Below are 17,681 nucleotides of genomic sequence, written 5' to 3'. Positions count from 1 at the left end.
CTATAAACCAGATGAAATTAGAGCAACAAGATTAAGCAGGGCCATTACAAGTTTATTACAAACACTGTTAATAAATATAGAGAGATGGATATCTCACCTAAATCTTCAAAGATAACATGCATTTTTTTATATGTTCATAAAACATGTATCAAATGTTGAGAAATTTGAACAGTATTGAAATTATTATGAATCATATGAATATATCCTTTCCAGCATTTTTCTTTTTTGTATTAGGTAAAGGAATTCTAGCCAAAAGCTCATTTTTTGCAAGATACAAGAGCTAGTGACCTGGTAAAGACATGGAAAAATACTACTTACGTAAAGGGTCACCATCCATTTTCACGTAGGGTTCCTTTTCCTCTTCCTTGACCTCTGGAGCGCCCTCTACTGTCTGTGCTGTCTCCGTGGTGATGGGTACATCTTCCTCTAGGGGGACTATTTCAGTATCCAGGGGCTCAGATGGTTCTGTGCTACTGTCTCCCCCCTGAGGATCAGGATCAGTCTTTTCTTGGGCAGTTTCACTTTCACTTTTGATTTCTGTTTCAGCAGCATGTTCCTCTTCTGTTTGCTCCTGTTGTTGTTGTTGTTTATCTTGTTCCTCCTCCATGTTCATGAAATGATTTTCTTTTCAGGAAGGACTTCAGTCACCACTGCACATATAGGAAATAAATCTATTCACTAATCAACAAGACGTTACCTTTTCCTCGTCGCACCAGGTGAAAAAAAAACTTGATCCTTTATCTATCTCTGGTGCTTAAAGAAATCTGAAAGCATAAAAGAAATTGTCATACACAATGAAAAGAGCACTGCCCTGAAGTCTTGCCTGGTGGTTATCTTTCTCAACAAAAAAGTGTACGTTTCTACAACTAATCTATGATATATGCAACTCCACAGAAATATCATTCACAAAACTTACCAGACCATGATCAAGTGGTATGTGACTATCACACTTAATCAACATAATCTTCACAATAAACTTTTCAGTTTTTTATGACAAAAGAACAGCTTCAAGACATATACAATCACTTTTCCTTGTGGCTTCTCTTTTCACTTTTTCTCAAGTGGAACGACAAAGACCAAGTGAGGTTAAGAAATAAAAGGGAAGTGAAGAATTAGTCGGCAAAGATTCACCTCACACAGATTCCTCCACAAAACCACACTGATGATGAATATTCTTTACATTCAGGATGTAATAAATGCCATTGCAATAAATGTTTGCTTAACTTTCACAAATGTGTACCTTTTAATTTTTTTAGAGCTTGTTCACTAGCAAATAAAAAAGAATTGTCAGCAAAACAGTTGATAAAATCATAGCCATATAAAATGAGAAAATTACAGAACAAAGTATAACAAAAAAGTTTTCAACACTCACATCACCTCATCCAGTAATGTGAGAAGTTAGGAGTAAAATATCCCTTTAAATATGGGTTTCCCCCCGACTAATGACATGCAAGGCAGTATACCTGTCAGAACAAAAATATCAAGAAAACAGGGAAGTCAATCTGCGGAATAACCCATTCCTTGTTAACACAGAGTAATAACCATTATGTATAGCTTCCTTCTGGTGAATGAAAGACTTATAGATTCACCTATAGCTGATATCTACATTCCTACTTAGAAAACCCTGTTTCAGAATCATGTAGAAATTTATTGAGGAACTCTCCCAAGCAGGAAAGTTACATAATTGAGAAGTATCTAATTAGTGGACGGCGCGATCTGTGATATATTGTTTTCTGAAGAATTGTTTATCTTCGTTGGTAAAATTATTAATCTGTGAAATGGTACTTGTTCCACTCAACAGTCAGATGAGAACAGCATCTGCCAGTTGTTTTTGGAAGCTATTTTTCAGACATGACATACAGGAATTATATAATAAGATGTATTAAATCAGGCAAGACTTCATATCAAACTTAATTATTTTATCGCATCATACCGTTCATTCACTGATTTTATGGTTCAACACACATCTTTCCACCTAGAGATTTCTGGAGTTGTATTGAATTCTTTCACAATATTCTCACACAATCTGTTTGGGATCTGTCCTACATGGTTTATCTGTTTTGATTCATGTACGAGATAAGCAATTTTCACCCACTTTTTTATCTAATGGATAACACTCGATGATAGTTTATTCTGTCTGGTGATTTTACAGATGGCAAGAAAAAGCTCATCACTTCTTTCACTCCAGCTCTGATAAACCACAAGTAAATCTATCAATATGACATCACAAGTCCTAGAACAGCAATTAGCCTGGTATCTGCACAGTATGATTCCATCAAAAACTAGGGAATTACAATTACAGTCAGTTCAATGCTGCTTGGAAGACACTTGATTACAATACCTGTCTCTTGGTTTCAATACCTGTTTAATAAATATCAATTATAAAATGCCAAAAATCAAGCAAAGCTTCTCTTCTATTATTTGATGGCAAAAGCCCTCATCACCATTTGGCTTGATATATAAGATTTAGTAACAGGAGCTGTAACTACTGTAGGTTGCCTCTAGATTGAATCAGACATAATCTATCTCAGCACAGAGTGAATCCACTCAATGAACCAATTATAATTACCCCATGCTAATCCAGATAGAGGATAAAAGGGGATGAGTGGATAATCTCCTTGAACCAGTTCTAATTGATTAAATCAATAGTTACAACTGTCAACAGTAGCCAGGGCTTAGATGACTTCCAGGGCAAGTGCTTGACACAAGCTCCAGAAAGCTGGTCTTAACTATTAGGGTGCATTCCCATAGATTTAGATCGATCCTGAGATTTAGATTTAGATTAACCTAACTCATGGGGGTTCACGCTAAATTGCAGTCAGCCGAGCGCGCACCATAGTTAATTACCCCCTTACAGCTTTTAGAAGGCGGGACAGACTCTTAAGCTAGTAATCTAATCAGTAATCTAGTGAGACTCTCCACAGGGATAGATCGATCTAAAATCTATGGGAATGGAGTCTAAAATTCACCTACTTCTTGGTTCTCAAACATTTGCATCTGTACATATTCTGTATACCATCTTAAAACTAAGCTTCCAGCTGTAAATTGGCTAATCTGTCTTCTACAATAAAACTGTCACTTAGTGTAAACTTCTTTGACAACAAATTATATATTGATCTATTCAAACTCCAGATAAGAAAGAAAGATGAGACCATTAAAAATATGCATTGAATCATATAGGCCCGTAGCCAGGGGGGGCGGGGAGTTCGAAAGAACCCCCCTTTTTGCTGGAAAAAGGTCCACTCTGAATAAAATTTGACCTAGGTACATGGGGATTATATGGTAAAAGGTCCACTTTTTCAGAAAAAGAACCCCCCTTTGAAATTGCTGGCTACGGGCCTGAATCATATACCAGTGTGGAGAATGTGAGGCAAAAACCAGCAGTGATAAGTTCTATTGGCATCCTCAGTTCATACCACAAATATTCCAAGTGTGTAACCTGATAAGGAGGGATAGTAGTTTTAGTCCAGTGCCTAGAAGGTAGGTCCAGCTGTAAGAGGCAAACTGGCCAGCCCTAATGACCACAAGCGCACTCCTACTCCTAGCTGACACTATACAGAGCAGCCCTCCCAATGTCTCTCTCTTGCATAACATAAGCTAAAACCTCCCTCCCTCCATCTTCACTCTCTTTCTCTCTCTCTCTCTCTCTCTCTCTCTCTCTCTCTCTCACACACACAATGTTAGCTAAAATCTCTCTCTCTCTCTCTCTCTCTCTCTCTCTCTCACACACACACACACATACAATGTAAGCTAAAATCTCTCTCTCTCACACACACACACATACACACACACACACACAATGTAAACTAAAATATCTCTCTCTCCATGCACAAAATGGAACCACTATTACTGATGAATCCAAATTAAGACAAAAGCAAGGCACAGACTACAAATGGAGTCACAATATAGCCTCTCAGGACGTCTCTCCAGGAAATAATCAACCATAGCGGATCTGGAACAAATTATAATTAGCTGCACCAGGAACAGATTAGCAAACACTGGCTGTGCTAGCTGATAGGATCCTCTAGTCAATACAACACCAATAAGGTTCTTAATATGGGATTTATGCTAAATAACCAAATACTTATCCCATATCTTTATAGGGGATGGTGCATTTAGGCCTATGACATGCATGTGACCGTCTGATTACCTACTGGTGTCTGTCTTGTGCCCCTTCTCCCACTGCATATTGTTTTATTTATCCATTTTTGCTTCTGTTACTTTCTTTTCTCTTACCCTCTCTCTCTTTCTCTACCAGTTCAAATCTCTTGTACACTAATTAGATATCTGGCCATTTGATGCCATATTTCATAAAAGAAACACATGAAATGTTTCATCTCCATATAATTACCCTGTACACTGTAAGTTACATGAAAATGTTTCCATACATGCCCATTCTGGGGACCATTCTTATCACCATTACCAGCATAGCAGAACACTATGAACACATTCAGAACAAGCTGATCCCAGGACAAACAGATCTGTGGATCAAATATGGCTGACCCACTTGAAACTTAATGTCGCACATTCCCCTAACAGACATTGAATGGATTCCCCGTGGGGATAGAGCGGTAAGCTTTCAAGTGGGTCGGCCATATTTGATCTGTGGTTCTGCTAATCCACGGGTCAATTTGTGAATGCGTCCTAAGATGCATAACCCAATAACAGACTACATACAAGTACATGAGGAGAAAAATCAATAAATCCCAGATGAAAACTTCTGATTTCTAACGGAGGAAGAAACCCCTATCTTGTATCTCCACCTCACTCGACCTCTTGGATATGAAAAAGTATTGTAAGGTTGCATTATGTGTTTTAATGTCTGTTTCAGTTCTTTTTTTATGACTAGCACTGACTGGCAAGACAATGGTTTAGAAGTTTTAGTGGTGGCTTCATTTTGTTTGATCTCTTTTTATGTATGTCATCATGTGCTTCCATAGAAGAGTTTTTTTAATTATCACTTGGCTTGTTGTCAAAATACCATGCACATTATCTCAAAGAGACTAGTCTATTAATTACACACATTTTCCTCAATTCCAAATATTGGATATTATTAACCAACAATGCAACGTCAGCTTGGCAATACTGAGCTGAGAGATTTTAAGAATGACTGGCCCAAAATAGGTGAATCTGACATACATAAAAGGGCAAATGTTACCACAAAGAACCTTTTTCAATACAATCACAATTTGCTCATGGGACTTAGTTAAAGGACAGAAAAAATAATAAAAAAACCCTTTCAGATATTATTTGTGAAATGCAACTTAACTGGTTAATTCTTTGTACGCTTTTCATATTTTTAAGAAAAGCATTTTAGTCGGCTAAGTTTATAACAGTAGGCTGTGATTTTAGTCTCAAAACTGACTTTACACTTTTAGTAAAATGGGCTCAGAAAAGAGAAAAGTCAACCTATCTTCAATGTAAACACGACTTATAAATGTTACATCTTAAAGACAGAATCTGTGTCCAAGACAAACTGTAAATGTGGCACATCTAAAATAAACACTGTGCTTAATAGACACCCTAACCTTTAAATCCATGAGAATAGATGCCAATTAATGTAATGATTGGAAAGGTTAGTGTAAAGATCCAACTTTTACAACAGCTCTCCCAAAACAAACAAGTCTTTTAGTTTACAAGTTCAAGCAATCGGCCACCTCCAGGAGAAAATGGGTAATGGTTATCGTCTTTTAGTTCAAAAAAGTTGTATGTTTTTTAAGGAATTTATACACCTACAACACTTTATGCAAACATATATATATATATATACAGCACAGGCCCGTAGCCAGCAATCTCAGAGGGGGGGGTTCGTTTTCTGAAAAAGTGGACCTTTTACCATAAAATCCTCAAGTACATAGATCAAATTTCACCCAGAGTGGACCTTTTTCCAGCAAAAAGGGTGGTTCTTTCGAACACCCCCTGGCTACCGGCCTGCAGCAAAATTATCAGGTTGCCATTTCCTTCCTTGGATTTTTCCTGCTCTTTCCCTCTCTTTAGGGAAGGGGTGTGTTTGTTTGCCTGGGTTTTTTCTCAAGAAACATCCTTTCCATGCATCTTTGCTGTTTGTAGCTGATGTCTATATATATTTGTTCCTCCTTTAACATTTAAGGTTCCCAGTACTAAGTAGAAAATCAGGTTTCAACAAATGTGCCACAGAGAAGAGGCAAACCAAGAAGGCCAAACCCAACTTCAATGTGAACACGCCTTTCTACTCATAATTACAAGCAATGTTGGGAATTTATAGCAGGCATTTTAATTAGAATAGTACTGTTAACTTCCTTAAAAGATACCCTAACATATCCCTGCAAGAAATTAGGCAAGAATTATTGGCACTTTCAACATCCCATTCCCTGGAAGCACTGGGAATTTATGGCAGGCAATATGGAAGTGATATTAGGTTTTGGGGCATAACGTCCTGCAATAAAACAGTCAGAATAGTATCAGTTGCAGCTACTGGACCATAACCTGCAGTAGCCAATAATTGAGACTCAAACATTCCTTTTATCCAGGAGACTGCATGCTTCACAAATGACAACTACATGTAAGCCTACTAGTAAAAGTTGGTCTAAATTATTAGCCCATAAGTTCAGGCCTGTAGACAAGGAGATTCTGGGGGTTAACCTCCCCCCCCCCCTCTTTTTGCTAGGAAAAGGTCCCCTCTGGATGAAATATTATCTAGGTGCAAGAAGGCTCCATTGTAAAAGTTCCACATTTTCAGAAAAAGAAACCCACCCTCTTTTGGAATTGCTGGCTTTGGGCCTGAAGTTGGTCTAATTTTTTAACCCAAAATTTTAGTCTGCCTCAGTCTAAGATAAATTTAATCCAAAGTATTCCACTTAAAAATGAAAATAGTGATGGTCTAAATCAAAAGCATATGTATTTGTTGTTATAAAATCAGTACAATGTTTGAATTCAATTTGGACTGTTACTGATTTATCTTGGGTAAAAATGAGGACTAAAATGTTGGTCTAAAATGAACATCAATAATTGGGCAAGGGTTCTAGATATAACATTGGCAGCTTTAGGAAATTATCTTAGGAATAAAAAAATATTCACTTTTTCAAGAAATTTAAATAATTCGAATGCATTTGAGCTCAACAGACAATTAGATCAAACTTTCTTTGAAAGGTTATGACTAGCAAAGATCCTCACACTTAATGGCCAGACCAAACATCTAAATGAATCAGTGGTGAATTTAGCAGTCTATTTCAAGTGGGAGCCCAATATACACCTCTGTAAGACAAACTAGGCTGAAATGCATTATATAATGAGAAAAAATTCAGTAAACATAGACAGATGAAGATATGAACAGACAGAAACAGATAAGGAGAGAGATATCTGGTTACCGACTTAAAACTACTAGTAATTGATTTCCAGATGATGTCATTTGCCCTGAACCAGTGTAAGGCTACAGAGTGGCAAAGTAAGGTGGGAGGGGGGGGGGGGGCGGGAAAGTTAAATACCCCCCTTGCAGCTTCAGTGGGCGTGACAGACATTAAAGTCACTTAAACTGAATGCAATTTAGTGAGAATCCCCTCAGAGTTAGATCGATCCTGCTAGTATGATAGGTTTATGGGAACCCAGTCTAAATTCTTTGTTGATTACATCATAAGTCCCAAGACTTACAGGATGTCCCTCAGCCTACACATAGCCTAAATAACAATAAACAGTCTCTTTTGTTTTCTTCCACTGCACTCTCATTGCATGGGAAGGTCTTTGAAGTTCAAATTATCATTAAAGGTCAAAATCCTTCTCTCCAAACAATATGAGAACAATCCATATTTTTAAAGTACTATTTTCATATATATTTTATTCATTTCACTTTTTAAGTCCTACTAGATTAATTTTTAACCTACCATTTTACCTTGTTTAGGTATGTATTGAGTATTAAGAGAGAGAGAGAGAGAGAGAGAGAGAGAGAGAGAGAGAGATCAAAATGCATGGATAATGTGACAACAGAACAGAAGCTGCTTATACCACCAACAATAACCCTCAATCACCATTTCAAAGTACACTGTATCTTTACCAAACATCATATCAGAGTAATTATCCTTAGCCTACCACTCAGTTACAAGTGCACAAGCAAACAATCTGTTTAGATGAAAGATAATCAGGTCAGTAAGTCAGCTACTAAGTAAACACATCAAGGTCTCAGGTGACAGTTACCATATACCACCCAGAATAAGGGAAATATGGTGACTCTAGTGGGTTGCGTAGAGTACTGTAGAAAGGCCAGAGTAGCAACAGTAGGTACCCCCTTCCTTCACAGAATTTCCTTTTGAATACAGTTGCACCTGCAGGTGCTTTTCTCTCTTTCTCTCTCTTTCTCTCTCCTTCCACGCCTGTTTCTCCTCCCTTCTACCCTTCTCTCTCCTTCCCTCATTCTCCTACTCTCTCTATCTCTTCTCTCTCCCCCCCCCCCCCCCCCCCCCTCACTCTGAAGTTTCCATTTAAAACTTTTCTTTATTAGTTTGTTGCATTACTTTCTTTTAATCTTTTGATCCCTACAAACCTGGTGGCCAAGTACAGATAAAAACATCCTGGATTTAAGTATTTTCATTGGGACTTCCACCCACCCAGCATACGGTCTATTGCTGTTTCAGTAAACTAATTGACACGAATCACTATAGACTGGAAAATCAGTTTTTAAACTACAATTTTGCTCAAGGTTAACGTTTGATCTTCATTATGCATGTGTAAATACTGTTACACATCATTTTAACAACCCATCCGCAACTTCAAGTGCTTCTGAAGGAAATTAATTTTTAAAAATTCCTTTTTTTCATCTTCTAAAGAACTCAGAAATATGTATGCCGCCTCCCTTCCTCTTACTGTAATTAACCTCTAATATACCTTTTGTCTCGAGAGCAACAGTAAGTGGTGTCAGCATCAGTACAAACACAGAAGCTGCAGCCGTGAAGGCGGCAAAGAATTGCACATCCTTCCAACCCAGACATCAAACAGAGATTCAAGTGTTTATAAGAGGCTTTTTATTCTGCAAGTTTCTCTTTGAATATTGCTGCAAATCAGTGCCTATATTTTTCTTCCTCTTTACCCTTTTTTTCTACTGATATTGTTGGTTAGGTGAAGGAAGGATATATCCCAAGGTCCCAAATAAAAAGGTTTTAGCTCAATGGACCTACAATGGCTGTCATGATACACCTCGCTGACTTGTGGTATATTGGACTTGATCCAAAGAGGATGTCGCGGAGAAAAGATCTACTAGTTCGAGTGGAGTGGTTCACATTCATGTGCAGTGTGGGTGTATTTGAGATACACTATGCCTTTTGTTTTCTGCATCCTCCATGGTATGAAAAAACTGGCATGAACATTTTCTCTTCGACTCTGTGCTTTTTAGTGCCTTGTGCCCAGAGTTAACTTAGGCTTAATTTGTCCACCTTTAGTCCAGTGTAATAAATGGGGGGGGGGGGGGGGGGGGGGGGGGGGGGGGGGGGGAGTGTTCAAGAGTACCCTGTAAGACTTCTTTTTTCCTCTCCAGATTTCCATTTCAAGTACTCGGGTAATGTAAACCAAAGCCACTGCTACAACAACAAACTATAGATGGTTTCATAATACAGGGCCCTAGGAGTCGCCCTGAGATGCAGTGGACAATGAACACTAACCTCTCTCCTGTCAGAATGCATCTACTATTCACAGCATTTTTCATAACAGTTCTGTGGGCAGTTTTCAGTGCCTTGATTATGAAATTCAGGGTGTTAGGATGCCAAAGTTCTATTTACCTCCCTCAGTTGCTCATTCCTCAAAGACAACTCTCTACCATGAAGCTGGCTCTAATGCCATCTTGTCCTAAATGTCCTATCTTACCGAGGGTAAGGGGTCATAACTCCACTACCGCTTCCTTGGATTATATGACCAGTATGTGCCAGCCTTTTCATCAGTGACCCCCCCCCTCCGCCCCTTTCACTTACCTTTTCAAAAAATTCCTGCAAAAGCCAATCAAGGTGGCAAAGTGGCTGTATAGTGCCCCATCCCACACTGAGCTTTGGGTGTCACCCCTTTCCTCTCCAAAACTACTGACATATCAAGTAAAACTAAACCAAAAACATAATTTTTTTATCCATATGCCCTGTAGCTACACATTACAATAAACTGCCTATTTCAAAATTTTACATTTTTTTTCCTTGTGCCCTCTCATATCTTGAAATTTGCCACTAATTTTTTCAGCTCGCAAATAATTTTCCCAGCTCGTATATACTGGGTAAAACCTACACCACTATATTTTATTATATATATATATATATAATATATATATAATATATATATATATATATATATATATATATATATATATATATATATATTTACCCAGAGTTTCTCTCTCTGTGTGCTCCTCCAGTGACAGTAGGCTCCACAGTGGTGTATGAGAACATGATGTCTGCGGTATTTACTATGGAATGCCCTCCCGAGATGATCCTGGTTGATTTAAGGGAGACACCGAGGATAATTTGAAGTTTGGTATGGGAATGGTCATGATCTGATGGGGAGAGGACAGAGGTAATATGATGGGATGAGGATCCATCTTGTATGCATGAATCATGAACAAGACGGATGAAGAAGAGAGGGATGACAAAAAAGTAAAATGTTAATAAAAAAGGAAGTTAGAGGTACATAACAGCGAAAAAAAATACCATAAATTTTAAAGTAGATTTTCAAGCATTCAGTGATTCAAAGATAAAACTCAATCTCACCCCAAATCCAATTCCCCCAATAAAAGATAAAAGTAGAAAATCAATTGAAATCTAAACAGCTCGCTCTCCTTTAACCCCAGATAACAAAGTGGACCTCCTAAAATAGATCACATTTTATTAAACTGTGACATTTATAGTGATAGGTGATACTAGCCTCAGGGATTGGCTTGCATCTGTATTATAACAATAGCTGCAAAACCATGATTCACATTGCCCACTAGGTGAACTGTTCTTGATTTCAGACTTCTAGCCGAGTATGTGTGCCTGCATGTGTGTGTATGTGTCCGTGTTAGTTTGTGCATGCATGTATGCGTGCTTCCAAACCAGGAGAAGGACACAGAAGAAGAAAAGAAAGAGCTTGTCTTAAGGCAATATAACTCAATAACATCTTAAATCTCAAGATTACTTGTACATACTTTCTGAATACTATGTTGGTAAAAAATGCCTTTTTCTTATCCACTGCTTTAGGTTTATAAAGAAGCATGAATACAAGCCCACTTAATACTGTGCACCCCCCCCCCCCCCCCCCCCCACACACACACACAATTACAGACCTATCAGTCCTATATTGGTCTTATCTTACCCCAGTTCCATCCAAGAGAACAAAATGCCTAGGTGCCATTCCTTAAATGACCTCTAATAAATCTTAGAAGGGAACTTGACCCGATATGTCTTTAATAAAATGTGGAAACAAAATCTCTCAGATATCAGACTACAGCCAGTGGTCTTCCTCAATTATATTATCTGTCAGATCTCTGAAACTGAGAGATTTACTGTCCTTTGCTTCTGCCTTCAGCAGGCTGCAGATCTGTTACATGCTTCCTCTTCTGTGACAAGTACTCATAGAAAATTACTGTTTTATGATTCTCCCCCCCCCACCCCCACCCTCCAATAATCATTACCAGTACAACACTTTCATAACATAAACTTTTTATCCTGGAAATTATTACTTGAGTTTAATAGTTTTTCTATGAATTTACTACTATTTATGAATAATTTAATGGTACTTTTTTTTTACCTTGTCAATTATTACAAACTAGGGTTTACCAATTTTCTGATACTTTTTTATCCTGGCGATTTTTTTTTCTACCCCAACAGTTCTTGCTATAAAAACTAGTTTTATGATTTTTTTTCTATTCTGTCAATAATTATTGGGTATTAACAGTTTTCTAAACTTTTAAACCTCAAAATATATAATTAGACATTTAATTAAATATTTAATTTACATGTGTTTAAATTCTCGTAGTCAATGTCAAATGTCTTTGACAAAACACTGCTGGGTGCGGGAAAGTTGCAGTACCTCATCCAGGGAAAGGAGAAAGTCCACCTCTTATCTTTACTTAAATTTGTTATTTCAGGCCCCCAGTGCCTGCAATGGAATACAGATGTCTTTGGGCAGAGGTCAATCAATTTTTCTCCTTAAGATGAACTTTTTTTAAAGTGTGACCGATTCAGGTTTTTGCATAGGGGTGGGGCAAGTAAATAAGTGTCTAACATTACTGAGTGATCGCAAAACGATTATTTTACATTAGCAAGCTAATTGTTTAACTAGTCACGTAGTTTGCAATTATTAGCTAAATTGTTGACAAAAACCAACTGAGGTGAATGTCTGTTCTCTTTAATGGAACAAAAACCATTTGTGTTTAGTCTTAATCTTCTTCAAAAGAAGCCGATCACTCTGCCAAGCCAAGGATAAACAATTATATTTCCCCAAAAGGTGTAATTGGCATTTCTATGACAAATTTGTCTCAAGTTACCAACAAACACAATTACTTGATAATGATAATGATGACCAAATATGTTTATAAAACATAACAATTTGCCAGTGATAACATGAATTGTTTATATTAAGTAAATTAGGCAGTAAAATGGTAGACAGAAAAGCTCCATTTCTCCAATTATGTTTCATAAAAAAGTAATTTTTTTTTTCATTATTTTTGCAAACTGTATAAACATGAAGAGAAAAATTAGAAAATTCTTACCAAATTTAATAATTAAAAATAAAAATCATTTTTTTATTATCAAATTAGTGTTACAAAACTCCTCAAAAATCAGTCATATCAATAAAAGACAAGGAAAAATACAGTAGCAACAAAGACATCAAAATCCTCCAGAAATCCTTGATTTACTATCTGTTCTATAATAGAAAGGATCCATCACTCCAGATGATTCACTAGGCATCCATTTTAACTGACACATCAATTATCTTCCTTTTCCTGTTGTCTTTTTTTTTAAGTTGTCTTTTCCATTCCCACTGTCTACAATCTACTGGTCATTAATCCTTTTCCTGACTACCATTCTTGGTAAAATAATAATAATAATAATGTTGTTAATTAATCAGCAGTAGCATGTAAATCACTTTTTAATTTAATTAATTTTTGTACATTTAAAGACAAAACTTTAGGTATTTCTTCAAAAAGACTGTGAGCTTTTTTCTTCATAATTCTTAATTATTAGCACAAAAATAATTAAAATGAAGATTCCCAGCCCCAACTAGATATGTTGGCTCTGTGCTATCAGTCCCTACTCTGGCCATGTTGTACTTCTGATCTAAGATCATATGTCATAATATTGATCTAATAATATTACAGTAACCTTTTCCTAGAGATCAAGAGGCAAATAAACATGACTCACAACTATCACTACTATGTCACGTCTTCTTCTCTATTCACTATATACTACTAGCTACTAGTCGCACCAGTGGTTTCATTCAACCATGCAGCTCATCTGAAAGCTCTGTACAAATACAAAACTTGACTATGATAGTGTGATTTTTTACAACAGAGATGTATATTGAGAGTAGAGCTGTGAGATTCCAGTCCTAACTAGAAAATCAGGGTGATAGCAGTAATAAGATGATATGTAATTCAGGGCGCAAGTTGCAGTTGGTTTATTTTACACTTTTTTGTGCTTCACAGGTAATTTCTTAAGTATTTGAAATTGTTAAATTTGACTTTTTTATTTCTATGAAAAAAGCTGTATTATGCTGCACTTGCACAAAGAAAAATGTCAAAATTGATTTATGAATCATGAAGAAGGATAACAAGCAACAGCAAGTTCATCAAAAAAAAAAAATTGATGATTGATTCAGGCCACCATGTTGTTCTTTTGAAGACCAAAAACGGAAGAAATACAATCATTTTCTTGGGTGGTAAGTGATTAACGACCTATCCCAGGGGACAACATGAAAGACCTGAGAAAACGTCACATGGCGTGGATGATAGTGTGTGGCAGTGAAATCAATAGTTAGATTTTATCACGTGAAGTGACAGTCATTTAGCTACATACATTCCTCTTCACTGACCCATTCTAATACAACCCCCCCCCATAATCTTGTGATACACACAGGGTTCTTCAGGATCTATATTTTTACTAGTACTACTGTTTAGACAAATTGACTTCTAAAATAGATCTTTTATTACAAAATTAATTCTCAAAAAAAATTAATAAATAAAATAAATAAATAACAACAAAGTCTCAACACGACCCAATATTTATTTTGATTGCAAAGATCTTAGGATAAGCAGACAGATATAAACAGAAAGATAGAGGAGAGTTCAAACTAATTTTCAATCAGCTGAGATGATCTATATAACCACTTTGTTCCACCTGAGAAATCCCGGGTGACTGTGAGTCACAAATAATTAAGATCCTATGACTTTTCTGTCTTCCAACTTGACCTTAGCTAAATTTGCAATACTTTTACACAAATGTCTTACTATTCTTGGATTCACACACACACACTCACACACGCACACACATATACACACATTTTACAAATTTCAGTACAAAGTGGTAGATGTCACAGGTAATCAAGACCAATAGCTGGCAGTGAATGGGTACAATGTGTGTGTGCGTGTGTGTGTATGTGTTTCAGGCCCGTAGCCGGGTGGGGGGGAGGGGGGGTCAGGGGGTTCGAAAGAAACGCCCCTTTTGGTGGGAAAAGGTCCACTCTGGATAAAATTTGATGAAGGTTCATGAAGTTTTTATGGACAAAGGTCTACTTTTTCAGAAAAAGAACCCCCCTGCTGCCCTGGGCCTGTGTTTATATGTTTGTGTATATGTATGCGTATGTGTACTAGTATGCATGTGTGTGTGTGTGTGTGTGTGTGTGTGTGTGTGTGTTTATATGTTTGTGTATATGTGTGCATGTGTGTGTATGTGACTTGAAAAGGAGAAAGGCGAAAAAGACAGGCATACATTTTTTATATAATTTTATTGTAGTCTAGTGATTATCTTGTATTTTTAAAACACCTGTCAAACTGCACTTTTTGTCCATGCAGTACATACTGGTGTCTAAGGGCACATTCCCATAGATTTTAGATCAATCTATCCCCGTGGGGAGTCTCACTAGATTACTGTCAGATAATCCGGCCTAAATTTCCGTCCCGCCTACTACAAGCTGTAAGGGGGTAATTAACTCTTGTGCCCGCTCGGCTGACAGCTATTTAGCGGGAAGCCCCAGGGAGTTAGGTCGATCTAGTTGGATCGATCTAATCTCTGGGAATGGGGTCTAAGTTGCAACAAAAAATCTACCTTCAACTTCCCTTAATTCATTTCAAATGAAAAAATGTACCTAATTAATTGGTTCTTCCCCAAAACAAAACCTTTGAATCACCAATGAGAGAGAAAGAGAAGTGAAGTGACAGATGCCCCCCTTCTCCCTCTGGCTCCTTTATATCTCCAGCTCTCCACTTTTCAATTAACTGTATGACACAGTTAATCTGCCATTAAGAGAACAAAAGATCTACTTATCTGATTAAATTGATATACTAATGGGATCAGGAAGAGAAAGGCCCCTTTACACATTATTTTATGGGATCCTGGTTCGCCGTAACAGATGGTGCTAAGGTTGTATACAGTTGATCCTTAAATTTGTGTAATTTGATTTCAATTTACACTGTCATAAAAAATACAACAACTTATATTTAAAACAGTAGCCATTACTAACTTTTTGCAAAAGGGGCACAATATTTCCTAAGAAGTTCACTACTGTTTTATCTTCATTCAAAGAAGGCTAACATTTTTTTCCTCTTAAAGGTTATAGATTAACTTTCAACTAAAACAGTCAAAAGCTAAATCTCGCATTGGTAAAAAATGTTTATACTGATCTTAAACAGGAGACCATTTCATTTTCTATTTTTCAACCCTGAAACAAACCCCACATTCTCATCATTCAGAACTACTATTTTACTCAGGATCAAAGTGCAGCAAAATATTTCCCTCTCAAAATTTCAAGACCAACTTTTGACCGGACAGATTCTTTTGTGAAACAGAACCCTGACCAAAAGCTTTGTTAACCCAGGAATTAAGTGACATTGTGAGCGTCATCTGTTCAAATCATTAACATCCCCACAAAAGTGACACTTTGTAAACTTTGAGACAGAGCAGACCAATCTGTTTACACATTGTGACTAACCACATGACATTAAATGCAATTTTTAAACTGTTTTAGCAAAAAAAAAAAAAAAACAAAAAAAACCCTATACTAAAATGTGCCAGAACACAACATTCTGGGGTCCAATGCTGTGTTGAAAGGGGGAGGGGCACAAGAATTGAAAAAAAGTGTGCTTTGCTTTGCTTGGCATTCATAATGTAAATAATGTTTTATATGAAGCTAAGGAGAGGTGGGGAAAGAAAAGGCATTTGTGAATCCTTACTCATTCAAAGTGGCACAATTTGGCCAGATCTTTATAAAATACCATAGGACATAGATATGATAAACAAATGTTAAAGGGGAGATTGGTGGGGGAGAGGGAGGGGGGAGGAGTCAAACACCCCCTTCTCCTTTTCCCTGCTTAAATTATTTCATTTGAATTTACATGTGCCAAGATGAAGTAAAACCAGTTTTGATTTAGTTATCTCCACTTGTAAGCCCTTAGTGCCATAAAATCCTAGAATGGCCGTCTATAAATTTTGTTATCATCTTTTCTCATCTGAAAGCAAATATATATCAATCTAATACATAAAAGTATAGGACACTGCATGGCTAACACCCTGCAAATCAGTGCCTTTTCCATTGCTTGGATTGTGTGTTGGACCTAGGCTCCACCTGGGGCTTTACACTCAGGGTGTAAATGAGACATGCAGTACCAATATGCAAACTCTCCTCTATATAATTACAGATATAGAATTTAAGGCCACATTCAGAACAGTGGACTAACTAGTCTACGGGTCAAATATGGCGATCCACTACAAAGCTTGTTGTCTAATCTGCTAATAGGCACTGAATAGATATCTCGTGGGGAAGTATTGAAGTGGCTCGGCCATATTTGACCCGTGGACTAGTTAGTGCACTGTTCTGAATGTGGCCTAATACGTATACACTGATAAAAATGACACTGAAGTGGTAAGTGCTGCATCAAAAGGTGCAGGCAAGATGTCTACCACCATTTAACTCTCTGACACTTTCCATGCAGTCCAGATCTGTGTCCCTTGCTGAGGCATTCAAACAAATATCGCCCCCACAAATATTCCCAGATGTAACAGGACACAGTTTAAAAGCCCCCCTTGAATACTTCCACTTAAAACAAACCTAACAGCCACACCCAAATCTGCATAAGTACCAAAATGTGAGGTTTCTACAATTTCAACAGTGGCCATTCCTCTCCACATGCACTGTCAATCAAGCACATACCTTGTGTTTTTGAAGGGGTGAAGACTTGTAGCAAACTCATGAAAATTTTGTTAAATTCTGTATTTGGGACTCAACTACAAAACCATGGATGTACGCAAGTTTGCACTTGATATCCTTGTGCATGCACGCACATTGCACACTCACGTACATTACACACTCGCGTGCCTGCATAAGGATATCACGTTGCCAACCAATGTATTCTCTGTATGACCCACTGCAATCAACTTTTTTCTTTGACAAATAAATACCATTGCATCATAGATACACCAGTCACGCTCCTAACAGGATACAGAGTATAGTTAGTGTCCATGAAGGAATGAACTCTGTGATTTAAA

The 17,681-nt window shown here is 37.2% G+C and overlaps 1 protein-coding gene across 7 annotated transcripts in view; it reads right to left on the bottom strand.

The window, feature by feature from the left end:
* The window catches only part of LOC106154460 (uncharacterized), a 48,073-nt gene that overhangs the window by 26,089 nt on the left and 4,303 nt on the right, over positions 1-17,681 (bottom strand). For 4 of the 7 annotated variants that reach the window (XM_086996542.1, XM_086996547.1, XM_086996546.1 and 1 more), the window contains exon 2: positions 319-764. In XM_086996542.1, the coding sequence (XP_086852668.1) occupies positions 319-613 (295 nt within the window). In that variant the 5' untranslated portion in view covers positions 614-764. Of the gene's footprint in view, positions 1-318; positions 765-10,326; positions 10,435-17,681 lie in introns of those variants that run through there. The other 3 variants (XM_086996543.1, XM_086996544.1, XM_086996545.1) reach the window with 3 other exon arrangements.

The sequence above is a fragment of the Lingula anatina genome, chromosome 10 (genome assembly GCF_051362555.1).
Source record: "Lingula anatina isolate TDL-2025a chromosome 10, LinAna3.0, whole genome shotgun sequence".
Classification (NCBI taxonomy): domain Eukaryota; kingdom Metazoa; phylum Brachiopoda; class Lingulata; order Lingulida; family Lingulidae; genus Lingula; species Lingula anatina.
This window is presented reverse-complemented; position numbering and strand designations above follow the sequence as displayed.